Raw genomic sequence first — 26,401 nt, 5'->3', positions numbered from 1 at the left:
ACTCGTCCATGAACAAGAAATTCTAAAAAGAAACCTGGAAAATTAATAATTGTGAAAGAAGTCTAGAAAATACTTTTATTTTCTGTTCACAGTAATTCTATCAGTCCCTCTTGTGGTGGATTTATTTGATTTATTCCAATGTTAAACCTTTTTTTTTTTTAACTTTATGTAGAATTGGAGAAGGGTGTGTGGGAAACAAACATGAAAGAATTACTGTAAGTTTGAAATAAATAGGAGAGGAAACACGTGAGAGAACAAAAGTTAGAAGAAGAACAAGTTGGAGTGATTGTTAATCCACCTACTTAGGAAATACAGTTTCTGATGTTTTAACGTTACCTACCGGCTCCTGAAAGTTTATCAGCTTCTGTAGCTCTCTCCCCAGCGCGTGGTGGACAAAGTGGAGGTGTTGGTAGGAATCACGTGGCCGCAGTGCTGTCCTGACACGCACGTGTTCAGTGACGTTCAGCTGACGGCATTTCCCGCACTGGGCACTCGCACGACGTCCTCCGTGATCCGAGAGTTCGTCACGGTGCCCCAGCCCTGGGAGCTGACCCAGGGTGCTGTTTACTGGCCACCTGACGAGTGCAGCCTGCAGGAGGCCTGGCTGCAGTTACCTGCCCTCTCTGTACCTCAGTGTTAGTGCTGCACTCTGCAGATCAGGGATAAGAACAGGACTCATTTCGTAGGGTTCTTGAACCTCGAACCTCTTGAAATGAGGCAGTACACACAAATAGAGCCTTTGTAAAGTGCCGGGGATATACGAGTGTTCAGTAATTGTGAGCTGCTCCAAAAGGAGATGATTATTTCATAAAACTTATCTACTTGTCATTATTAAAATCGTGATATGGTGAAAGCAGATGAGGAAAAATATTTTTAACCTGCTTTTTCCCCTAAATGGAAGATCTTTCATATAGTCAGGGTAGTGAATTCCACTTTAAGATTTTGCTTTTCGTATACAGAATGATCCCGACCTAAGACTTATATACGCAGAATGTCTGCGAGTTTGCGGCACCTGGTTAGCGGAAACTTGCCTAGAAAACCCTGCAGTCATCATGCAGACTTATCTAGAAAAGGTAAGCTTTTCGAGCAGCCCTTGAGAGTTGTTCAGCATGAATACACTTGATCTTTTCATCAAGGCCGTATGCCTTTCAAATGCAAATAAGAGTAAGATTTCATTTTTTGGATATAGTATTACTGTTACAGCTCTGTGTAATTTTTAAGGCAGAGTGAAATACAGTGTGTGTTAAAGAAGAAGGATCCTGTTTTGAAAGTAAGCCCAGATATGTCTTCCCTCTACCCGCCACCACTGCTGCTCTCTCAACCAGCTGTTGTTTTTTTTTAAAGATTTTATTTATTTATTAGACAGAGAGACACAGAGAGACAGGGAACACAAGCAGGGGGAGTGGGAGAGGAAGGAGCAGGGAGCCCGATGCGGGGCTTGATCCCAGGACCCTGGGATCACGCCCTGGGCCGAAGGCAGATGCTTAACGACTGAGCCAGGCGCCCCTCAACCAGCTGTTTCTGATCATTTCTCCATTTATTTATCTACAGAAAGAGCTGATTAAGGAATATGCACGTCTTTCTTTATTCCTTTGTAAACTCAGCCGCCCTCCAAGTAGGACTCGCACTTCTGACTCCAGCCCCTTTCAACCTTCCTGTTGATCCTTCTCCTTTAGTTTAATTAATTTTGGAAATAGCTAGTGTAGCCTGAAAATCATAATATGACTGTCTTTCATTTTCATGGAGCCCTTTGTTTTTGTACATTTCTTTAAAATATTAGCTGTTTGGGTAATTTGTACACCGTCAGAGCTATTTGGAAAATTTAAAATACTGTACTTCATATAATTTAGCTTATATATATATATATATATAAATTGAACTTTAGTGCGGCATTTCTGTGGTTCTTTAGATGCATTTAGTATCTCTATATAATATAAATGGGTTGTGTTTTCTTCAAGGCAGTGGAAGTTGCTAGAAATTACGATGGAGAAAGCAGTGATGAGCTTAAAAATGGAAAAATGAAAGCATTTCTCTCATTAGCACGGTTCTCGGACACTCAGTACCAGAGAATTGAAAACTACATGAAATCGTCAGAGTTTGAAAACAAGCAGGCTCTTCTGAAAAGGGCCAAAGAAGAAGTGGGCCTTCTTAGGGAACATAAAATCCAGACCAACAGGTAATGAGATGTCTGCCAGTGAGAGTGACAAGATACACGGAGATGCAGTGACTATGTAGAGAGATGTACGGAACCAGAGCGTGACTTCATGCTGTGTGATTCTAGGTGCATTGTATAGAGCTTTTTGGGGCTGTTGGTACCATAGTTAAAAAGAGACAGGTGTTCAATTTAAATCCGGAAGAGTTATCTCTTCTGATATAATCAAACCCTTCTTCAGACCTGCCTTTGGCTGGTGTGCGATCGGGAAAGTAGAGAATTGAGGTAAGTAGGCATCTTGGGTAGGGTCCACTTTGTCCCTGGTTGCCTAGAAAGGGTTTTGAATTGCAGACTTAATTTCAGATACCAAAAGTAAGTTTGTTCCCTTGGAATTTGTAGAATTTTGCTTTTTCTCCAGAGATGGACACTTGACTGTTCATTTATGTTGTATCTCATGTATGATTTTGTAGTTTTGTACCATTTGACGGGTTTTGTGTTTTAATTATCCAATGCAAGATATACAGTAAAGGTCCAGCGGGAGCTGGAGCTGGATGAATGTGCACTCCGTGCACTGAAAGAGGACCGTAAACGTTTCCTATGTAAAGCAGTTGAAAATTACATCAGTTGCTTACTGAGTGGAGAAGGACACGATATGTGGATATTCCGTCTTTGTTCTCTCTGGCTTGAAAATTCAGGAGTTTCTGAAGTCAATGGCATGATGAAGGCAAGTCTTCTTTTTAAACCCAGTATTCTAGCCTGTGCTTGGTAAGCTTAGAAATGAGCCCAGCGGTGTCCTAGATTTTGTATATTCTTTGTATCCCTGGTATTTGTTCGATGCTGTACTCGTAGGTACTCGATAAGCTCCAGTGATGCAGGTTTATGCGGAGATGAGAGCATTTAGTTCAGTCTTTGCTATACTTTCTCAGTTACTGCTGGAATGTGCCAGAATGCCACACTGGGAGATTTGGCCGGCAGTTAAAGATGATGTGAGACCACAGGCGTGTCTTTCCTCCTGCTTTATCTTTTCTGAGATTTTTACAGTGAATTACTTTTATAAATGAAAAAGTTTTAGGAAAACATTAAGGCAGTAGTATTTCTTAAGTTTTTATTTAAAAATTTTAGATTTTATTGATGATACCTAATTTTAAAGTTATGCTGACAGGATCTACATTGGCAACCAGTTGGAAGCTTACAAGTAAAATGTTTCTTCTGGGTGAAGAGAATGATAAGACTCATAATAGATACAAGCAGTCTCTGCTGCTTATGTCATTAAGTCCTGTTGGTTTTAGCGTACAGGGGCACAGGTTACTCCATTGTATCGTACACTGACTTCTCCATAGTCAGGGTCACAGTAACCCTCAGATCCACGTCTGTCCTCCTTGGATTCACTGGAACGGGATCAGTGCCAGTGTTCCTGTTCTGAATACAGTTTAATTTAGGGTCAACTACTGTGACTCACCAATGAAGCAATCTAGAGTACCCCTCAGGAAGACTGAGATAAGATGTTAAGTTACCGAGGTTTTTTTTAAGAACAAGTAGATGCTTGTGTTGGTAGCATTATCTGAGAATAATTTATTTGCTCATATGTGAGGCATTGTTTAAGGCTTTTTTTTTTTTTTTTTTGGTAGATCGATGGAATGAAGATTCCATCCTACAAATTTTTGCCCCTTATGTACCAGTTGGCTGCTAGAATGGGGACCAAAATGATGGGAGGCCTCGGATTTCATGAAGTCCTCAATAATGTGAGTGAACCTGAGAAACAAAACACAGTTGCTTTTCTTTCATATATTATATATTACTGTTCCACTCTGGGAAATGAATATATAAAAATATGCTAGTCATTCGTATATATTATGCTGTAAAAGGGCGGGAATAAGAATTTCCTTTTGTCTCGTCTCACTGCGCGTAAGTTACTCCGTTTCTCCGTCACTTCTCCCTGTTCCTCCGTCTCACACATGCACACACATCGACCCACGGCGGCATCCGGTAGAGCAGCATATATCTGTAATGCCAAACAAAAGGAAAAATGTTACAGATTTTCTATTTTTGTTGATTGGTTGTGTACAACTAACAGTTCTTTATTTTCTGACAGCTTATCTCTAGAATTGCAATGGATCACCCCCATCACACTTTGTTTATTATACTGGCTTTAGCAAATGCAAACAAAGATGAATTTTTGACCAAACCAGAGGCAGCAGGAAGGAATAGAATAACTAAAAATGCACCTAAACAAAGCTCTCCACTCGATGAGGTACTTGGATTAAAAATTACATAACTTTTTGAATTGTCGTATTCGTATTTTCCCACAATATTCCTTTCTTAAATCTCAGGGATTCTAAGAGCATGTGTTGCTGACCGTATTCAGGTTTTAAATCCTTTGTTATTATGCCACCTAAAATAACTCGTTCAAAATTCCTGAATATTCTCAAGGCATAGTAGATACCAATACTTTTTTTTCCTCACAGCATCGAGCAAAGAAAAAAATACATTTCAAAACACATGCAAGTCCTTTACTATTGATATTACTCTACCTTTGATGTATTTCATTCATAAAGTGACTATTTTGTTCGTTTCTGAGTGATTATAGTCTTTCCAGCGTTTAGATTAGTGCATAAATTTTTCTTTTCTTTTTGTTATAACTCTGAAAAGTTTAAGTGTTGGGTATTTCTTTCTGTAATGTGTTTTTGTTTTGTTTTTTTCTGAACAGGATCGAACCGAGGCTGCAAATAGGATAATACATACTATCAGAAGTAGAAGACCTCAGATGGTCAGAAGCGTGGAGGCGCTCTGTGATGCTTATATCATATTAGCAAACCTAGACGCTGCTCAGTGGAGGACTCAGAGAAGTAGGTGTTTGAAAGAATGTTGCTTTTATGCTATGTTTTTCTCAAGACAGATATATTAATTATAGAGCCTAATACGTAAGTTCTCTAACTTACCTACATATCATTCATTATGGACATGAGGGTCCTTAGGATTACAACTCACATTGTCCAAAGCTGAATTTTTATCCAGTAGCTTCAACAACCCCTAGTCACTTACCATTTAATATCTTCTGTCATCTGTTAATATGGGACTGCACTGAATTAATTATTTGATTTCTCCAGGTAATGTCCTGGTACAAATACTCTTTGCAGAGAATTAATTGCATAGAGTCAAATCCATTAAAATAACTGAATAACTGACAGTTTCAGGGTCAAAGATTTCTTAAAATGATGTTGGTTACTGTGCGCTAGGTCTTAAAAATGAGAAGGCTTTCCCATTTCTTCCACAGGCGTTAGAATGCCTTGCATGTAATCCTTCACTCTTCTTGCTGTTCAATATAATTCTGTTCAAATAATTATAAACTGATGTAGTGTTTGGTTATGTGCACACACTTAGAAGTCTCTCTCCCCATAGATTAACAGTTGCATTCCCTTTTCTGTTCAAAATCAGATCTTTGCATTTAAGTTCTTAGTACTTGAAAATAAGAATGAGAACTCTCATAGTGTTCCTCGAGCAAACAAAGCCTATTGATCGTCACATCCCGTGGTTACATTTGATAGTAATATGGCGGGAATGCATTATCTGTGTGCTGTGGGGGCTGTTGTGTGATTATCTGAACGTGCTCAGCCTGGGCCGTCAGCCGGGCTCTGGCCTAATTACCGATGCCAGCTTACCTGCAGCGTCACACGTAAGCCGTATCAGCGGTTGGCCTGCTCTGGGCCTGAGCTGCATTGTGTCCGGAGCCCTGGTCTTCATTTCTGGATCGGGGCCTGAACCACAGATTAGCTACAGGTTGGGGTCTGGGGCGTCTGCTTCAGAGCTGTTCCTCGGTGTGTAGTGGTCACCAAAACCTCTTTATTTTAAATATAGAAGGCATAAGTATCCCAGCAGACCAGCCAATTACTAAACTGAAGAATTTAGAAGATGTCGTTGTTCCAACTACAGAAATTAAGGTAATTCACTATTAACTACCTTGATTTTTTTTATGGAACTAAATTCCTCTTAATTAGGTTAACTATTTGAAACAGATCAAAAGTGGTTAAAGATCAGCACTCTGATTTGTTTCAATCTGTAGTTTCTTTATAGGATCCCTTTACCTAAGCCTGAAAATACTTTTAAAGGGCTCTCTTGCTTTCTTTTCTTTTGCCTTCAGTTTTACACTCCCGTCTTCTTTGTGAAGGTCTGTAGGCCTTCAGTGGCCAAAGGAAGAAAACGTTCTGTGTGCTTATGCAAGATTAATTTTTAACTTGGCAAGACAGTCCCTAGATGCTTTATATTTCAAAAAGTCTGTGTGTTAGACTGTGTTGACTGTCATGTATTACACTATGAGGTAATAACAGTATGTGTTACAGTATTAAATTAACTGTAATATGCGTGATACTTTTAGCTACATTGTGCTGAGCTTTTATTGCTAGAAATACCAAGTTGGCAGGGATATATGTAATAATAGAGGTTATAGCTTAGTAATGGACCGTTAACTACAGAGATGGGGTGATGGGGTGGGGGATGGGGAAACAGGTGACAGGGATGAAGGAGGGCACTTGTCATGATGAGCACCGGGTGACGTAGGCAAGTGCTGAATCAGTAGATTGTGCACCTGAAACTAAAAACTATTAACTGTAAGTTAACTAACTGGAATTTAAATAAAATAAAAACTTGGGGCGCCCGGGTGGCACAGCGGTTAAGCGTCTGCCTTTGGCTCAGGGTGTAATCCTGGCGTTCTGGGATCGAGCCCCACATCAGGCTCTTACGCTGGGAGCCTGCTTCTTCCTCTCCCACTCCCCCTGCTTGTGTTCCCTCTCTCGCTGGCTGTCTCTATCTCTGTCGAATAAATAAATAAAATCTTTAAAAAAAAAAAAATAAAACAAAAAAATTTTTAAAAGGATTATGACTACATTCTTAGTATATGTAGTTATCTGATTTGAAATGTACCTGCATCGTATGGATTAATACCTTTCCAGCGACACTGGCAAAGGTATTTAGCTGAATATTTCCTGAAAATGCCAGAGTTAGCAGTTCAACCTAGAAGACCACTCCCCACACTTGTTTAAAATTTACCTTACTCTGTTTTTGTGAGACATTTTCTGTTTCTCAGAGGACTTCACATAGACAGTCAGTGGTGAGACCTGAGACCAGGTTCTTCAGTAGCTTTTTGGCAACACGAACACTGTGCCCCAGGGTTAGTGAGAGATGCTTAGACAGGTGACTTGTATAAACCTTTCCAGTGCTGAATTTTGTTTCTTCCATTTAAACAGGAAGTAAATTATAACTTGAGCTCTTAACCCACAGCACATTGTCATTCATTCCTCTGTTTAATATTAAAATTGTCCTTTATAATTCATTCTTCTCTAAAAGTACATAGTGTACCTGACCTGTTCTCTGATTTATATGCTTTATTAGGTGGACCCCACCGGAGAATACAGAAATCTGGTGACTATACAGTCATTTAAAGCAGAATTTCGTTTAGCAGGAGGTTTAAATTTACCTAAAATAATAGACTGTCTGGGCTCTGATGGAAAGGAAAGGAGACAGCTCGTCAAGGTGAGACTCCCCTCCGGTGGTGCGGTCCTTAGCGGCTTAGTAAAAAAGTCAAAGCAAAACCATAGTTGATATTTACTTCCTGCTTTGAGTCTTTATTTTTCTTCTCAAAAATTGCAAGTGAGGAAAACTTACACACTATAAATACATTATTTTCTAGAAGCAGATTGCTTTTCCTAAAATTTTTTGTGTTTCTGGAAGGCCAGCATTGTAACAGTTGACCGAAGTAAAAGAAAACTTTTAACATGAATGGATAGGTGAGGTTAACAGTCTGCTTGCTTGTTATGGAAAAACTGTTAAGGTGATTGTTCCTTATTTTCTTGAAGAGTTCAAGTTGAAGGCCCTTGCCTCAAGAATCCTGAATGTGGCATCATGCCAGCTGCTAGTAAATGTATCAGAAAGGGGATAGCATTCCTCCCTTACTCTGCTCCCAAGTTCTCAGGGCCGTGCTGGGAGGTCGTGGAGAGAGCACAGGGCCTCGTGCCCTCCAGGGGAGGAGTTCCAGTTAGCCGAATTCCAGAAGTAGCGAGGTGGAACGTTTTTCTACATTGGTCTTCTACCCAGTGTTACAGCTTATTCTAAATGAAACACTAGCATTAGGTCTTAGTTATTTAAGAGACTGTGAAGAGTATAGATGCTCAGATGGAATTCTGAGCACCCTTCCGTTGTCCTCATGTGGCTCTCTGTGTGATTTTATCATAAAATGGACTGCGCCCAGTTCATGCTTTGACTATTCTGAAGGGCCGTGACGACCTGAGACAGGACGCGGTCATGCAGCAGGTTTTCCAGATGTGTAATACGTTACTGCAGAGGAACACTGAGACCAGGAAGAGGAAACTGACCATCTGCACATACAAGGTGACCACTTCATGCTTCTGTTCCTTCATCAAGAGCCTAGAAAAGATGCCATTATTCAGACGAGGGCTCAGCCAGTGTTTTCTGTGAGTGTAAACATTTTAGACTTTGTGTGCCACGCAAGGTCTCTGTGGCATCGTCACTGGAAAAATACACGTGGTGGATGGTGGCTCAGGAGTCCCGGTCCTTTTGCCCTTTGGCCATCTTCCCTGCTAATCGTGAAGCCCTGTTTTTCCCTTAAGCGACTTTATAAAAGAAGCCTTTTGTCAGATCACATACAGCATTCGGAAGGGCTGGTTCCTGACGATGAGTGGGTTCTGTAGAAGTCTAAGGGATACCTCAGGCTCAGCAAGTTTAAAGTAGAGCTTTTGATGAATACCTCCACCCCCAAAATACCCCACACAGATCAGCCGATGGCACTACCTTCACCCAAGTTGCTCGGTCCAAAGTCAGGAGGCGGTCTTGTCTTTTTCTTTTTATTACTATTGGAAATTTCAAACATCTATAAAAGTACATAGAATAATGTAATTAACTCGCTTGTACCATCACCAGTTTCAGTAGTGATCAGCTCATGGATAATTTTGTTTCATTTCTACTTCGACCTACTTCCTTCCCTTCAATATTATTTTGAAACAAAAATGTCCTATCATTTCACCTGTAAACATTTATTTCAGTGTGTAGTTGTATAAGATAACGTCTAAAAAACCAAAACAGAACCACAATACTGTCATCACTCCTAAAAGAGCAGTAATTCCTATATATCGGTGTAGAAATATCAGCATCATTTTAAACTTGCCCCTCCCTCTCTCTGTCTCTCAGATCTCACACCTGTTCCATCAGCAAGTCCTTACTGGTCTGCTTTCCGTCGAGTCACTGTTACCACCTCTGCCATTCCTGCCCTGTAGTCACATCTCTTTGATCATGTCTCGATAACCCCTTACTTCTTCCCTGGGCGCACCACAGCTCCTTCACTCACAGCAGCTAGGATGGTCAATTTAAAAGAGTTTGAGACAGAATAAATATGTCCATTTCCTGTTCTGAACTCCAGATGACTTCACTTATCCCTGAATGAAAGTGATTATGACGGCTCAGTCACCTCCCCTCGGCTCAGCTGCTCTTCCTGCCTTGGCTGAGACCTGCCAGTTTTGTTTCCCGTCCTTACTCCCCTCGGCCCGGAATACTCTTCCCTCAGATCCGTTATTCGCTCCCTTACTTCATTCAAGGTTCTCTGCGTGTCACCTCAGAGGGGCTTTCCCTGACCATGTCTCTCTTAGTCACTTTTTTAAATGCCTGTTTTGTTCTATCAAACACATAATAGACTCTCCACAAACATAGTTAAATTAATGAAAGGCCTCCGTAAGACACAAGACAGTTCAGCATGTTTGAGTACATTATAATAAAATTGATAGAATTAAAGATTCTATAAAGACAAGTGGCCAACTAAGAAAAATGAGTTTAATAATATTAGTAACAAAGGATTGCTATAAAATTAATAACAATAAGGGATTTACATACAGAATGTATAAAGAGCTCTCACAAACCAATTGTAAAAAGGCTAACATGCCAGTAGGAAAATGGGTAAAGAATACAGACAACTCAGGAAGAAAATATTTTGAATGGCCAGTGAGCCTATTAAATTTTACTCAGCCTTACCGGGCATCTGAAAATACAAATTGAAACCACAGTGAGATACCGTTGCACACCTCTCAGATCAGCATGATACTGGGTGTATGAATCGGCAGAACCCCTTTGGATAGTTCTTTGGCAATATCTGGTTAAACAGAAGGTGCACATCCCCTGTGACCAGGTATTCAGTTCCCGGGTGTGTATATACGTGGATAATTACGGTGTTCTTATACAGTCTACGATTGTTAAATGATTGAGGGTTACATGTACTAATGCAGCTAATTGTAGAACAGTGTCGAGTGAGTAAAAACTTGTAGAAGCGTTCACGGAGTATAATACTCTTTTATTTAAAGCTTACAACTATTTATGTATATATTGCTTTGAAATAAAAATGTACCAAAAAATACATGAACATGAACGATAAGCAAGTTAGCAGTCATCTTGATGGTGGGGAAGGGCACAGGGCCAGGGAAGGGTACAAAGGGAGCATCATTTTGCAGCAAATGTGACAAAATCTTAGATTTGATAAAGCTGTTTGGTGGGTAACAGGATGTTTGTTTATATCATTTTCTATACTTTGTGTATGTTTATATATATGTCATAATTTTTAATCTTTCCAGTAAAATTGCTCATTTTATGTTCAGGAATATATTTCATCTTGGTGTAGCTAATAAGACTCTAAAGCAAGAATACGTATACTTTTAATTATCAAAGTATGTTAGTATTAAGATTATATTCAATATTGGCCAAAGTGAAATTTTTCAAATTGTTTGATATTAAAAGTATGAGGGGCGCCTGGGTGGCTCAGTTAAGTGTCTGCCTTCGGCTCAGGTCGTGATCTCAAGATCTTGGGATTGAGCCCCGTATCGGGTCCCTGCTCGGCGGGGAGTCTGCTTCTCCCCCTGCTTGTGCTCGCTCTCTCTGACAAATAAATAAAATCTTAAAAATAAAAATATGAGGAAAGCAGATAATTCCTCTGCTAAATGGAGCAAACTGTGGCTCAGTCAAGGTGATGCTGAACCACCTAGTTAACAGGACTGACAGCTCAGGGAATCGCAGAGCCTGAGAGCCCAGCAGGTCCTCAGGTCTCAGCCGCAGCCTAGAAAATCTTATTCTTGGAGCTTAAGCTTATCTTCCATGGCTTACCTGTGTCTCCTCTGGACACAGAAAAAGCAATACAGTTGAAAGAGTGCTTTTCACGGACTCTGGTAGCAGAGTGCCTGTCACATGCTCTTCAAGACCCTCCAGTAATCAGAAGGCATCCCCTCTGTGATGCAGGTGGTTCCGCTTTCTCAGCGAAGTGGAGTCCTTGAATGGTGCACAGGAACTGTCCCCATCGGTGAGTTCCTTGTGAACAACGAGAACGGTGCTCATAAGAGATACAGGCCGAAGGACTTCAGCGCCCTTCACTGCCAGAAGAAAATGATGGTGAGTGGCACTTGGAAGTATAAACTATTGTGAGATTATGTACCCACTTGCCACAGCTGAGCGCTCCAGTGTTAGAGCACACAGTGTTTCGGTTTCATTGGGGCCGGGGGGCAGGGGGGGTGATCGTCAGTGAAGGAAAGCACACCCGCCACCATGGAAGTGTGTGTGAGTGATAGGAACGTTTGTAAACTCTATAATGTGCCAACCCTTGTCTGATGAGAGATTTAACATTCGGTGGAATGGTAATCTGCTTCCAGTTTGGGGTAAGCTAATTCTTAACAAACAAAATACTAACTAAAACCAAAAAATAGATAATTTTTATATAAAACTGATAGACCTTTTAAGACATTGGCCACATCACACTGGCCATGGACATTCATTCAGCCAGTCACAACAGGCACTGTGCTGACACTTCACAAATGGGAGGAAGTTCAGAAATTTAACTTGCCCAGGCCAATGAGCTAATAATGGTGGAGCAAGGATTTGAATCTTGTCTGTCCAACCATAAAATCCATTACTTTTCCTTTTACTCTGCTTTCTGTTATATAATTTTTTAACTGGGTGGTAAAGGGGTACAGGTGTTGTGATGGAAGGCTGTCCCAGGGACCGTGCAGGCCCAGTTGAGGGAGTGCTTCATTCTACCTGCCATGGGCAGGACTGGAGTCAGATTCAGAAAGACTTCGTAGGGGAGTGGCCTTTGAGCCAAGATGACTCACTAAGTTGGTTTTGTAAGCAGAAGGCTTATGAAAGCCAAGGAAAAGAGGCCTGGACAGACAGGTAGAGATAGCAGAGGCCTGGTTTTTGGGGAGGCAATTAATGAGACTGAAGCAGTAGTTGTTAGTCAAAAAATGGAGGGTTGCTTCATGAAATGCTAAGAACTGGGTACTTTATCCCGTTAGCAGTAGAGAACCCTCGAGGAGGACAGTAATACCAGAATTGCATTTTAGAGAAAGAACTCACAGCACTGTGGGCTACGTTTTTGAGAAGCTGACTAGAGGCATGACACAGGGGCCCTGAGTTAAGACGAACAGCAGTAGGAATGAAGAGTAAGGAATATTAAGGAGGCAAGACCGATAGGATTTGGTTGCTGATTAGAAGTGGGGTTGGAGGGGCGCCTGGGTGGCTCAGTTGTTAAGCGTCTGCCTTCTGCTCAGGTCATGATCCCAGCGTTCTGGGATTGAGCCCTGCACCGGGCTCCCTGCTCAGTGGGAAGCCTGCTTCTCCCTCTCCCACTTCCCCTGCTTGTGTTCCCTTTCTCGCTGCCTCTCTCTCTGTGTCAAATAAATAAATAAAATCTTAAAAAAAAAAAAAGAAGTGGGGTTGGGGAAAAAGTAATCAGTGATGCCCAGTGTTTGGGTGATGGGGTGGATGGAGGGGCTCTTTACTGTGTAGAAGGAGAGAGACAGTGGCTGAGGTTCGCTGAGCAGAAGGTGAAGAAGTTGTGTTTGGAAGTGATCCAGGTGGAGATGTTGAGCGACCAGCTGGAGAAGTAGGTCAGGCTGGAGCTTCATAAAGACACCTGAGCCAGAGATACAGATGTGGGGTCATCAGCACGTGGGGAGAGTGCAGCCCACGGAGGTAGATCAGCTCTGCCTCAGGAGAGTATTACCTAGTGAGAAGGTACTGGAGGACAGATCTGAGACGTGTCTGCTACTTGGCCGTCCATTCTTGCTTTTCTCTTTTCTCTTGCGCCCCTGCTGCTCTGTGACCTCCTTAGACTGCCCGGAGCCATTTCTGGCTGTTTTGTGTTTACTTCCACATAGATTACAGAATCATTCAAATTCGAATTGAATTAAAACACCAACAGTCACTGTTGGCGTGTCTCCTTCCCCTGAGATTCACATGTGAAGCCTAAAGGGATTATACCTTGTCACTGTTTCGCTGCCCAGACTGTTAGCTTCTGGGGGTAGATAATACCTTGTTCAGCTCTTCATGGCCTCTGCCTCCACTGTACTGTTTTCTATCTAGAAACTGTCAGCAGATGTTAAAGTAGTTGAACACAATTTTGAGAAAACTTTATATTTGATTTTTTTAAAGGATGTACAAAAGAAGTCTTTTGAAGAGAAATATAAAACGTTCATGGATGTCTGCCAAAAATTTCAACCAGTTTTCCGTTACTTCTGCATGGAAAAATTCTTGGACCCAGCTGTTTGGTTCGAGAAGCGACTGGCTTATACTCGCAGCGTGGCTACTTCCTCTATCGGTAATCTTCTTGTCCCTTGTAGCCCGTGTGCCGCTGGCTGCTTTCTCAGTCACAGGGGGTGATGGTGCTGATGGAGCTTGTCAGTCAGCCCGTCCTCATCATTCCGTCATTGTGCGTCTCGTTCATCCCGAGTCTCGGTTTGTAACTGTTGCTCTTACAAGCTTTTGCAGGAAAGAATTCTCCTACTCCGAGGAGAGAGAAGACTGGCTCTTTGTTCAGTAGTGAATATGGCGTATTTTCAGTCTTCCCACAATATATTATTTTCTGAGATTGCCTTTGGGAAATAATAAAACCCATGATAACTATATTTAATTTACCTCCTTTAATTTAATTGTTTACAATTAAATTGAATCTAAATTAAATTGAATCTATTTAATAGAATTTTATGTTTGGATTAGAAATCATGATATATATTCAAATACGCAGTGCATACTACGTATTTTGACCTTGTTTTTTTAATTGGTAAGAGACTAGAATAGCTAGACAGGGCTGTCAGCAAAGTCCTAGAGTATGAAAACTAAGGTTGAATACCAGAGATCTTCTAATCTATTGATTTTTAACTAATAAAGACCATCCTTCCATCACTTAGGTCGCATAGAAAGGCAGGGCCACAGTGTAGGTCCTGAACAAGTTCTAGGTCATTACAAAACCCTCTTGTTGTTTACAGTGAGAATCACTAATCTGATTCAACTAATTTAGTTTATAAAAGGAGGCCCAGTTAATGACAGCAGAGCTAGCCGGGCTGACGGGTGTCCTATTTTTTCTGTAACACCACATGGTGTTTTTCATTAGGTCAGAAGTGTTCGGACATGCCATCATCTATCTTAAAAACAGCAATGTAGTTTTTCGTGGACATATGCCTGATGAAATAAGGATTATGTTAAATTTAAAAGTATACTCAATAACATATTTGAGGGCATATAATGCCCTAAATGATGGGTCTCAACTTTAACCACACTAATTTTCAAAGTATGAATATTTTTAAATGTATGCTTATTAGTAAAGGGAAAGCTTTTTTTAGCATAACATCTAGAATTTGTAAAATGCAGTATTAGTGAATATAGCTGGCAACATTCGACTTAAAGGGGCAAGTTATGTGCATATTTTCCTTGAAGCAGGCTAACTAGCCTACACTACTTAAAAATCATGCTGTCAGTGGTATTAGTAGAAATTATGGATAAATGTGTTCTAGAAACAGATGATCCCAGTGATTTCAGGTTGGTTTGTTGGTTTTTCCCCCCAGTTGGTTACATACTTGGACTTGGTGATCGACATGTACAGAATATCTTGATAAATGAGCAGTCTGCAGAACTTGTACATATAGATTTGGGTGAGTAATAAAAGATCAGAAATGCATCTTTATTCTGTTTATTAAATATTTGGTCATAAGAAATGATATTTGCCCCCAGGATGTTACAAGCGTGAGGGAGACAGACCAAAGTAATAAATGTTGTTTAAAAAAAAAAAACATAAACACATGCTAGAGGGAATAGCTAAGTCTGTTGAGATAATAAGTGAAACTTATTACAACAGGTGACATTTAGGCCAGGTCTTAAAGAAAGGAAAGATAATCCAGACAGAAGAGAGAGCAAATATAAAATGGGGACTACTGAAGATGTAACCTGCAGGAATGGTGAGATGTCAGATATGGCCGGAGTGAAGTTTCTGTGTAGTTGGGTAGCTGGAGAGGTAGCTCGGTGTACTAGACTGTAAAAAGCCAGACTAAGCATTTCAACTTTAACCTGTGAAAGAAGGGTAACTAAATGTACTGAAGGAGGACATGATCATATTTAATTATTGAGAAATAATTTGGGGAGCAATACTGGCAGTGGAAAGACACATGAGGGGCTAGTATAATAGTTCAGACAAGAAAGGATGACGACTTGGACTAAAGTTGTAGAGGTCAGGAGCTGGGCTGTGGGGGACGTTTTCCTAGTGACCTGCAGCGGGGATGTCAGATGTGGCAGCGGTGGGAGAAGGGACACCAGGATAATTGACGTTTCTAGTGAGGGAACGCAGCAGGTTTTGTGAAGAACAAGAAAGCAATGAGTTCACTTTTGCATCTTGTTGGTATTAATGGCACTTCCATGTGTAACAGGCAATTTAGTACACAGGAAGGCAAAGAGGTCGAGCACAGTGATGGAGCTGTAGAACCTTCTGCTAATAGATGTCAGTTGAGGTCACTGGACTGGAGGAGGTTCTTGATCTTCTGTATCATCCTTGATAAAGAGGACTAAAGATAGAATCCTAAGGAATGCCAGCTTTGAAAAGCCTGAGTCAGGAAAAAAAAACCCCTGAAGAATAAAAAAAAACCCTGAAGAATAACCAGTAAGTCATGGGAACAAGGAGGCAGGGGTATCTTGGAAGGCAGGGGAGGGAAATTTTTCATGAAGGAAGAAGTGCTCAGTAGTGTCTGATACAGCAGGTCAAATAAGGTCAAAACTGAAAACAGGCCTTTGAATTGAAGAGTTAATGTTTGAGGTCTGAGAAGTAATTTGGATAGAACGGAGGAAGTCAGATTATGGAAAGCTGAGGACTGAACAGAAGTCAGGATGTGCAGACCAAGAATGTCAGCTGTCCACAGAAGGTTTGGAAGGACGGGAGAGGCATTTGCTGCAGAGATGAGAGAGACATGCTTCGGCTTTTTTTTTTTTTTTTTTTAATTTTGAGGGGGTTTTGGTTTGTTTGTTTTAAGATGAGAGCAGCGTGAACATGTTCTGTACTGATAAGCTGGAGAAGAGACAGAGATCCTGAAATAGCTAGGAAGTCCTAAAGCATATGGGCTACGGTTGGCTTTACAAGAGGCACATCAGCTTTTCCACTGAGAGGAGGAAAGTCTTGAGCTAGAAGGGAAAGGACTGGAGGGAAATAACATTTGCTCTTCTGTTTTAACTGAGAAAATGAAAGCATGCTTGCTTGCTGAGCGTCAGAGGGATGGTAAATGGCCTTGTCAGAACAGTGCAGGGCAAACCCAGCTCCACGGAGGTGAGTCCAAGAGCCGAGTGGAGAGGGGGAACGAAGACGGCATGCTGAGCGGTCCACGGGGCACTTGCCTACTGTGAGGACCCTGCATTTTCAGTGGAGCCAGTAGCGTCTTCATGAGCTTTCTTCCAGACTCCCTGGAGTCTCGGTTGTAGTTGGAAATGGAGACTTGCAGAGGGGGCCAGGGGCCTATGAGACGTGAGGCAGCCATGAGAGTGACCAACCTTGCACTCCGTACTCTTGAGTGGAAAGGCTGACAGACTAGAAATCTCAATGAGTTCAAACTCATTAATAAGAATAAGGGGGTAGAAGAAGAGATTTCAAGGAGAATATGGAATTTAAGATTTCTAAGAAGGTGCAGTCTTAGGAAATTGTAAGTTCTGTAGTATAATCTATATAGTTGCTGAGAGAGTGAGTTCCATTAGAATAGAGAAGAGCTCGTGTATTATATGGTTTACCCCAGAATGGATTCAGTTATACAAAGTTATGAAAGAGTAGTGATTGCTGGAGGCACAGAGTGGGTGGGAGGGAGGTAGGCCACGGGAGGGATGTGGGTGGCTGTAAATGGGGCAGTGTAAGGGATCCTCGTGGTGATGGAAATACTCTGGACCTTGACTGGATCAGCGTCTGTGTCCTGGCTGTGATACTGTACTGTATAGTTCTGCAAGATGCTACCAACGGAGGAAAATGCATAAAAGGTATACGGGAAATTTTGTATTTTGTGTATTGTATCTTATGAGTGCATATGAATCTATAGTTATCTCAGGATAAAAAATTTCATTTAATGAAAACTTAATATAGAATATGTGCAGATATTTAAATACATGTAAATCCATTATGTGCATATTTTGCATTTTAAATCCTACGCATACTATTTCATTTTAAAAAATCACCCTTGAATCTAGAACTTGTCTATGTCTAGAAGTAGTTACACTTTTTAAATTCGAGATGCATCTCCTAGACAGTGGCAGAGCAGAAACAGAATAAGCCACCATGAGTTCTGGTGTGGACTGTCGATGACAGAGTATTTGGGGCCTCTGCACAGCTCACAGGCCACATGGGAGGACAGTCGGTTTGCTGTGGAACCTCCTAACCTTGCTGTACTCTTTGCTTCAGGAGTTGCTTTTGAACAGGGTAAGATCCTCCCTACTCCTGAAACGGTTCCTTTCAGACTCACCAGAGATATCGTGGATGGGATGGGCATTACTGGTGTTGAAGGTGTCTTCAGAAGGTAAGTGTTTAAAGCAGATGGTTTTTCACGTCAAAATTATTTGGACTGTTGATTTCTATAGAGTCTAGGATTCACTGCTAAAACGTATTCCAGTGCTTTACTGGTAGTAAGGAAAACCCCGGGGTAAAGACAGTAATAGCTTCCCCTTCCTTCAGACCATCTGGGACCTCACCCTATGTAACATACATAGCTGTCCTTCCGAGCCCCTCCGAAAGCAGCTGGCGTTTACCGGAAATGCCTCTGTCCTAGCGAACTCTTTACTGCTCAGAACTCCTTCGGGCGCGCATTGTTGGGCAGGTAACCTCTGCTAAAGGAGTGTACGATGGACCAGTTCCTGCTGGAAGCACTTCACAGGTCCCTGCAGTTTCCCAGCATTGGTCCTCGTGCTCAGCTTTTACTAGAGTCGATTCTAGTCAGAGTGTAATTACCACAATCATCAATGACTGAAGAAATGTTTCACAGTAGTACTGTGTGTTATTCTTATCAAGGCTTAGCTTACATTCACATAATTACATTCCTTTCAAAAACATTTACTGAAAATGCAGTCTGCCTAGTACCGTGCTCTTTGAGATATTCATTTGAAGTCTCAGCACAGTATACAGGAATAATAGAGATGAAGATATGTTGAAAACGTTGGTGTGTAACAAAATCCATCTTTGTAATGTGTTTGTAGGTGCTGTGAGAAAACCATGGAGGTTATGAGAAGCTCTCAGGAAACCCTGCTAACCATTGTGGAGGTAAAGTGGATTATAAGGAAATCTTTATTTCTGTGCCATTAGATGTGTGTCTAGTTAGGACGTCACTGATTTGAGGATTGGTGCCTCATGTTAATGTGCTGGGGTGATGCTGGGCAGCAGGGGGAAGTGGGTGTGCACATCAGTAAACTGGTTTAGAAATGCCTCCGGTCCTGCCAGCTTTCTGGGCATGTTAGAGCATCGTAAGTCATCTCTAGTGTTTAATTCATAAATCAGCACTTTGACATTTTTGTGCTCTCCAGTGGCATGACTTGCTTTCAGAATGGTTTTTTCCTTTGGGGTTTTGTGAGAAATCAGGAAGTTCTATCTCCTTTGCTCCTGCCCAGGTTCAGAACATTTAATCACTGCCTCATGTTGATCAGGCAGAAAGAGAAGGAAGTAACACAGATTTCCAGTGCTTAATGACATTAGCTCTACCCCAGAGAGAATTATGTACCTAAAGCAGTGATTCACCACCCTGGTAAAGGGTGTGGGGCAAGAGATGAGTAGTGGTTCCTCCACAAGGAGACCTGGGAGGCAGAGCACAGGTGAGCCTCCCTTACTTACAGCCTTCAGCGTTTATTCCTTTAACCTGGTGGGACTCGCCTGGCTGCACCTGAATATCACCTGTACTTAATATTCAAAAAACTTCATGCTGACCATATTCAAACCATACTTCTGGGGGGGGGCAGGAACATTTGTGTTTTTTCAGAAGTTACTGAGACATCTACTGGGTGGAGGCCAGGGATGCCGCTAAACATCCTCTAATGCACAGGACAGCCCCCACAACAAAGAAGTTAGGACAGCCCAAAAATGTTAGTAGTGCCGGGATTGAGAAACCCTGCTTCAGCTTAATCAGTCTGTATTCCTTTATTGTATTCATTCAGCCGCTTCTGTTTTGATAGTAAGACTAAAGTCATTTTTTGAAGTACTCTGGTTCCTCCTTGATTCCAAAATCTGCAAATACGACTCCTAACAGAAGCCCTAGGGTATGAAATAATCTGTGGTATTTCTTTACTGAAACCCAAGAAGACCATATAGGCTTTTTATAATAAAGAGGCCTCCATTCCTTTTCATTATTTAATAACGTGTACCTCCCTCTGGGTTCAAACCTAAGCAGCCATCAACTTCATATTGACTGCTACACGCAAAAGACGTCATACACCAACCCAATGGTAACCACAAAACAAAAGCCAGTAATAGATATGCAAAGAATAAAGAGAAAGGAATCCAAGTATATCACTAAAGAAAGACAACAAACCACGAAAGAGAGAAAAGGATCAGAGAAAACTACAAAAACCACCACAAAACAAGTAACGAAATGGCAATAAATACATGTCTATCAGTAATTACTTTGAACGTAAATGGACTAAATGCTCCAATCAAAAGATATAGGGTGACAGAATGGATAAAAAAACAAGACCCATCTATATGCTGCATACAAGAGACTCATCCCAGACCTAAAGACACCTGCAGATTGAAAGTGAGGGATGGAGGAACATCTGTCATGCTAATGGACGTCAAAAGAAAGCTGGAGTAGCCATACTTACATTGGACAAAAGAGACTTTAAAACAAAGAGTGTAAAAAAGACAAGGACACGATATAATAATAAAGGGGGACAATCCAACATGAAGATACAACAGTTGTAAACATTTATGCATGCAGCACTGGAGCAGCCAAATACATAAAACAATTCATAACAAACATGAACTAATAGTAATACAATAATAGTAGGGCACTTTCACACCCCTCTTGAACGTTGATGGACCAGCCGTTCAAACAGAAGATCAACAAGGAAACAGTCGCTTTGAATGACCAACTGGAGCACATGGACTTAACACATATATTCAGATCATTCTACCCTAACATAGCAGAATCCACATTCTTTTCAAGTGCATATGAAACATTCTCCAGAAAAAATCAATTAAGCCACAGAACAAGTCTCAACAAATTTAAAAAGAGTGAGGTCATACCATGCATTCTTTCTGATGCTAGAAGTCAACCACAAAAAAAAATCTGGAAAGACCACCCATACATGGAGGTTAAATAACATGCTACTAAACAATGAATGGGTCAACCAAGAAATCAAAAAGTACCTGGAAACAAAAACACAATGGTCTAAAATCTTGTGATGCAGCAAAAGCAGTTCTAAGAGGGAAGTTTTTGGCAATACAGGCTTACCTCAAGAAGCAAGAAAAACCCCAAATACACAACCTGACCTTACACCTAAAAGAGCTAGAAAAAGTACAAACAAAACCCATACCAGTAGAAGGAAACAGGTAATAAATATTGGAGCAGAAATACATAAAACAGAAACTTAAAAAAAAAATGAAACCAGGAGCTGGTTCTCTGAAAAGATTAACAAAAGTGATAAACCTTTAGCAAGACTCATCCAAAAAAAAAAGACTCAAAATCACAAATGAAAGAGGAGAAATAACAACCAAAACTAAGGAAATACAATTACAAGAGAATATTATGAAAAACTTTGCCAACAAATTAGACAACCTAGAAGAAATAGATAAATTCCTAGAAACATAAAACCTACCAAAACTGAAGTGGAAAGAAGTAAAAAAATTTGGACTGATTACCAATAAGAAATTATTGGGAGTTTTTGATTACTGATTCAAATAAAAGTCTTCCAGGACCAGATGGCTTCACAAGCGAATTCTACCAAAAATGTATAGAAGAATTAATACTTGTTCTCAAACTATTCCAAAACATAGAAAAGGAAGGAAAACTTCCAGATTCATTTTATGAGGCCAGTATCACCCTGACACCAAAACCAGTTATAAACACAACATTAAAAAAGAGAACTACGGGCCAGTATCTCGGATGGACATAGATGCAGAAACCTTTGACAGAATACTAGCAAACGAAATCCAATGTTATATTAAAAAAATCATTCACCATGATTCCTGGTATGCCCGGGGTGGTTTGGTATTTGCAAATCAATCAGCGTGACACATTACATTGATAAGAGAAAGGATAAAAACCGTATTATAATTTCAATAGATGCAGAAAAAGCATTTGACAAAGTGTAACATCCATTCATGATAAAATCCCTCAATATAGTAGGTTTAGAGGTAACAAACCCAGCATAATAAAGGCCTTATATGGAAAACCCACAGCAAACATCATTCTCAAAAGGGAGAAACAGAGCTTCCCCTCTGTGGTCAGGAACAAGACAGGGGTGTCCACTCTCCCCACTTGTATTCAACATAGCACTGGCAGTTCTAGCCACAGCAGCCAGACAACAAAAAAGAAAGAAAAGGCATCCAGATTAATCAGGGAGAAGTCAAACTGCCACTACGTGCATCTGACGTGATACTATATACAGAAAACCTCAAATACTCCACCAAAAAACTAGTAGACCTGATAACTGAATTCATGAAAGTTGCAGGATACAAAATGAGTGTGCATATTAGCAGAATATTCCCTCATGACAGAGTTGTAACACTTTCTGCTGCTGCCTTGTTTGTGTTTTCTCAGTACTTCCGTCGGCTGGGACCATAAAGTGCCTTTAAGCATTACGTGTTTCATTACGTGTCCTGCAACAGCAGTACCAAGTCTGCTCTGTGGTTTCATGCTGTTTCGGGCAACCCCCAAGGCCACTAAAAACTGTAGGGGCACTGACTGAATATATGCGGTTTATCCATAAGTTCAAGGATTACCGTGTGACTTCACACTGGCCACTGACATGGCTTTAGAGTTGAGAGATCCAAACCAGGTTCACCCACAAAAGCGACCTTGTGTTTGGAGGAGCTTTCGATAAAGTACACCCTTTGTTTTCTCCAGTGGAATTTATAATTGAGAGAAAAAGAAAAAGCCTTAAGAACAGAATAGAAATAAAAATATTAGCTTTATTACTGATAAAATGACTGGAGAACATGGTATACGAGTGAAGCCCAGCAGGCTTGCTGGTGCTGTCCAGCTCCCACACCCGATCTCGGCTGGTGCAGCCCACCTGAGGGAGAGATGGGGCACAGAGCAGATGCCCTTGCTCAGGACCCTACTGGTGAAGAGGAGACAGAAGGAAGTCCTTATCTCTTTTTAATAGATTAGTTTCACCCAGTCAGGAAGCAGGTCAAGGGATGTCACCACTCCCACTCACGGAGGAAGAGTGGATTCGGTATGGGATAAGCAGCCAGAACATTATGCGAGCAGTTTCCTCCACAAGGAAACAGGAAGTGCCTTGATAGGCAGTCCCCTCACCCCCAGTGGCCTACCATTTGGTTGGCCTCTGTTATTTTTTTATCCCACTGGTTCCTCTGTCTCTAAATAGGTCATCAGAAGGCACATTACTCTTCTAACACATATGTTCTGTCTAGGTTCTCCTCTACGACCCCCTGTTTGACTGGACCATGAATCCTCTGAAAGCTCTGTATTTACAGCAGAGGCCGGAGGATGACACTGAGCTGCACTCCACTCCCGGTGGAGAGGACCAGGAATGCAGACGCAGTCTCAGGTGAGCCATGTTACAAACGAGGGCCCTGCTCTTCCCTGTTCCCAAGGCCCTTGAAACTGGCCCACCTCACCACACCCTGTGTTTGTCCTTAGTGACACCGACCAGAGCTTCAACAAAGTAGCGGAACGCGTGTTGATGAGACTACAAGAGAAACTGAAAGGAGTGGAGGAGGGAACGGTGCTCAGTGTTGGGGGGCAGGTGAATCTGCTCATACAGCAAGCCATGGACCCCAAAAATCTCAGCCGACTTTTCCCAGGATGGAAAGCTTGGGTGTGATCCAGCACATGAATTTCCCTTCAGCTCAGCCTTTAGAAATTATACCGTGGCCTTCATTTTTAACCCATCCAACAGACTTTGAATAGGTATTAATACTTAACTAGTGAACTATTTTTGGTGTTTTTGAAAAAATGCTCAATACTTGATCACCTAAAGAGGCCTTGACAGTCTCAAGGAAAATCTCGTCTCTCAGATGTTAGAGATAAGTATCATTCATAGCTGTACTTCCAGGCTAAATGTTTGTTTTTTCTTCTCAAGTACATAGTTGTATTGTTCTCAGTAAAATCCCTGACCGACGCGTTAGCTGAAAATGGAAGCAGCTGGAAGGCAGAACATCAGTGACAGTGTTTGCTTGAGTATGAATTAGAAGAAATAAACTGCTGGTTTGAGGTAGCTTTTAATTAAAACTTGTTTTCCAGATATTATATGTGAATGATAAGTTATTTGAAAAACTTTCAAATTGTAACCATCTATATATCATGGTAAAGCCACATTAAGAATAAGCCATGCTGAAAGCAAATTAGTACTTCAGAAGTATATCTGGATTTTCAGTAGGATCACCCAGTGTTACTGAATAATGAAGTTGTTACCTTATGGAGAACAAATTTCTAAGACACAGTTAGTATGGTTTCTATTTTTAAAAGTGTATATTGGGCCTTCTCATTTTATTCTGTATCTTTTAAACCCTTCTGTGCTTTCTCTCTCTGATGACTATATATCTCTTCTAGTTTATGAATTCTCTTGTCAGCTATGTATAATGACTGTTGACCATGTTTCTTTTTTCAAAAATTATTTTCCATTTCAGGGTCCCTGGGTGGCTCAGTCGGCTAAGGTCATGATCCCAGGGTTCTGGGATCGAGCCCCGCATCGGGCTCCCTGCCCAGCGGGGAATCTGCTTCTCCCTTCTCCCTCTGCCTCTCCCCCTGGCTCATGGTTTCTCTCTTGAGAGAAATAAAATCTTTTTAAAAAATTATTTTTCTAATAGCTCCGCATTACAGCAAATTCCTATTGTTTGTGTCTATCTATTGAATCTTGTATTTGGTGGAATGTTTATCCATGTATTTTGTAATTTTGGAAGGTGAGCTTCAGCAAGGCTTTCTCTGTGGGAATCTTGAGTGACCTGGGTTGAGAATAATTTATTCCAGATAAGGTTTCTGGAGAACTCTTCTTAAAATTATATTGCATTCCAAATTACAAACTTGGTGTATCTTTTTTTCTTGCACACTGCCTAAATGAAGGTTTGGTATATACAGGAAGTTTTATTACTGTAGTGAATCAAGAGGTTGTAAGTAAATTTATAATGTCTTTAAGAAAGCCTTGAAATCTTCGTGGATGGAATAAGAAATTACTAGCTAGATGACAGTACAGGTTTATGAATTTGTAGCTAATTCTTGCTAGTTGATGTATGCAACTGAATAACATCATTAAGCTACTTGTCAGCCTGGAGGTTTGCCGTAAGTTTCCTGTCCGTGTAGTTCCTTTCCTGCCGTAAGTTTCAAATATTCTTAACAATGGTTTTGAACAGTTTGCCAAATTTGCAGATAACAAATCTAGGAGGAATAGCTCATTCACAGGTGATAGAATTAAAAATTTTGACAGGAACACAGTCTAGAAATGAACAGGTTTTAAAAATATTAATTATACAATTTGTTGTATGCTGGGTACCTGACATCCATTCTATGCAGCATATCGTGGTAGATTAGTGATGTTATTCCAGTTTGCAGCTGGAAGAAGTGAAGTTCAGAGAAAAGTAGCTTGTCCAAGAGAATACAGTAAATTGAAGGTACAAGTGTATTATGGACAAAAAATGTAGGCTCACCGGTCAGTTGTTCAGTGCAAACCAAGTACAGCAGCTACTTAGAAAGGCGAATGAATCGTAGGTAGAACAGGGTTGTCTGGATTAAGGGAGATCATTGCCCTGACACCATTCTCTCTGCTGGACATACCACCTCAAGGTATCTCCTTCTAGTACACATTTAAAATATATGCACTTAGAAATGCTAGATTTAAATATAGTATAAAGGAAATCAAAGCAAAGAGGAAAAACTCTGGATTTCTTATTTGCAGTAGGCAATTTTTTAGAAAGTATACTGACTTGAAATATAGAAATAGGTGCCATTTCAAGTATTTCGTTTGCACTTTAATGAAATTATATATTTTCTGTAGATTTTAGTACCATTGCATGTATTTCTTTACTAAACTGTTACCAGAATCCAGTTACACTGTTCCCTGTTTTTGAATAAATAATTGTAAAAGAAAATATATGCTAAGATTCATTTATTGTATTCAGATGTTTGAGTGTTCTGTGTGCCAGGCCCAGGCTCGTTCCCAGGAGACAGCAGTGAGGGAGGCGGGAAGGGTGGACCCTTACAGAGCTTGCAGTCTGGGGCAGACCCACAACTTCCTGTCCAGTGTCGACTGGGAAGCCTGCCACACAGAACCAGCCTGGTCGGCTGTATCTCAGTCTAAATAGTCTGCTTGTCTTTCTTTCTTACCCCATTACAAAAAGGCTAATAAATGTTCCTTGTTTGGGCCCAGAGAGTGATCTAGTTGACACTTCTAAAGTCTAGAAGATACATACTGAAATACGACAAATACAAAGGTCCTGAGATCCTAAATGGGAAGTCAGCATTCCATAATATTTATCATTTTTTAAATAAAATAATTCAGTCCTTCAGAGTTTCGGGCTCTCATTTATCAAAAAATGAGTTTTGCATAAATACCACGGAATCAGATTTTTACAAAGTTTAGATTCGGAATTTGGTGAGGAGGGTGAAAATCTTATATACTGAAAATTATTCCCTAAAAAATTCTTGAACTTGTCCATAAAGTACAGCATGCATGGTTTAAAGGACAGCAATATGTAAAATGTGTACTTTGTACACTTACGTACAGTCTCTGATTTTAAAGCAGTGGTTTTCAACT

The 26,401-nt window shown here is 40.8% G+C and overlaps 1 protein-coding gene across 3 annotated transcripts in view; it reads left to right on the top strand.

Annotated features, from left to right (window-relative positions):
- The window catches only part of LOC123792533 (serine-protein kinase ATM), a 126,395-nt gene extending 99,994 nt beyond the window's left edge, over positions 1 to 26,401 (top strand). For 2 of the 3 annotated variants that reach the window (XM_087868466.1, XM_045797711.2), the window contains exons 50-65: positions 960 to 1,073; positions 1,959 to 2,176; positions 2,669 to 2,876; positions 3,781 to 3,894; positions 4,245 to 4,403; positions 4,860 to 4,998; positions 6,008 to 6,090; positions 7,538 to 7,678; positions 8,417 to 8,533; positions 11,435 to 11,584; positions 13,622 to 13,787; positions 15,031 to 15,117; positions 17,886 to 18,000; positions 18,674 to 18,737; positions 23,064 to 23,200; positions 23,293 to 26,163. In XM_087868466.1, coding sequence (XP_087724592.1) covers positions 960 to 1,073; positions 1,959 to 2,176; positions 2,669 to 2,876; positions 3,781 to 3,894; positions 4,245 to 4,403; positions 4,860 to 4,998; positions 6,008 to 6,090; positions 7,538 to 7,678; positions 8,417 to 8,533; positions 11,435 to 11,584; positions 13,622 to 13,787; positions 15,031 to 15,117; positions 17,886 to 18,000; positions 18,674 to 18,737; positions 23,064 to 23,200; positions 23,293 to 23,476 — 2,196 coding nt within the window. In that variant the 3' untranslated portion in view covers positions 23,477 to 26,163. Of the gene's footprint in view, positions 1 to 959; positions 1,074 to 1,958; positions 2,177 to 2,668; positions 2,877 to 3,780; positions 3,895 to 4,244; positions 4,404 to 4,859; positions 4,999 to 6,007; positions 6,091 to 7,537; positions 7,679 to 8,416; positions 8,534 to 11,434; positions 11,585 to 13,621; positions 13,788 to 15,030; positions 15,118 to 17,885; positions 18,001 to 18,673; positions 18,738 to 23,063; positions 23,201 to 23,292 lie in introns of all 3 variants that reach the window. The other variant, XM_087868467.1, reaches the window with a different exon arrangement.

Source organism: Ursus americanus, chromosome 16 (assembly GCF_024610735.1).
Source record: "Ursus americanus isolate L20-20 chromosome 16, mUrsAme1.1.p, whole genome shotgun sequence".
Classification (NCBI taxonomy): domain Eukaryota; kingdom Metazoa; phylum Chordata; class Mammalia; order Carnivora; family Ursidae; genus Ursus; species Ursus americanus.
This window is presented reverse-complemented; position numbering and strand designations above follow the sequence as displayed.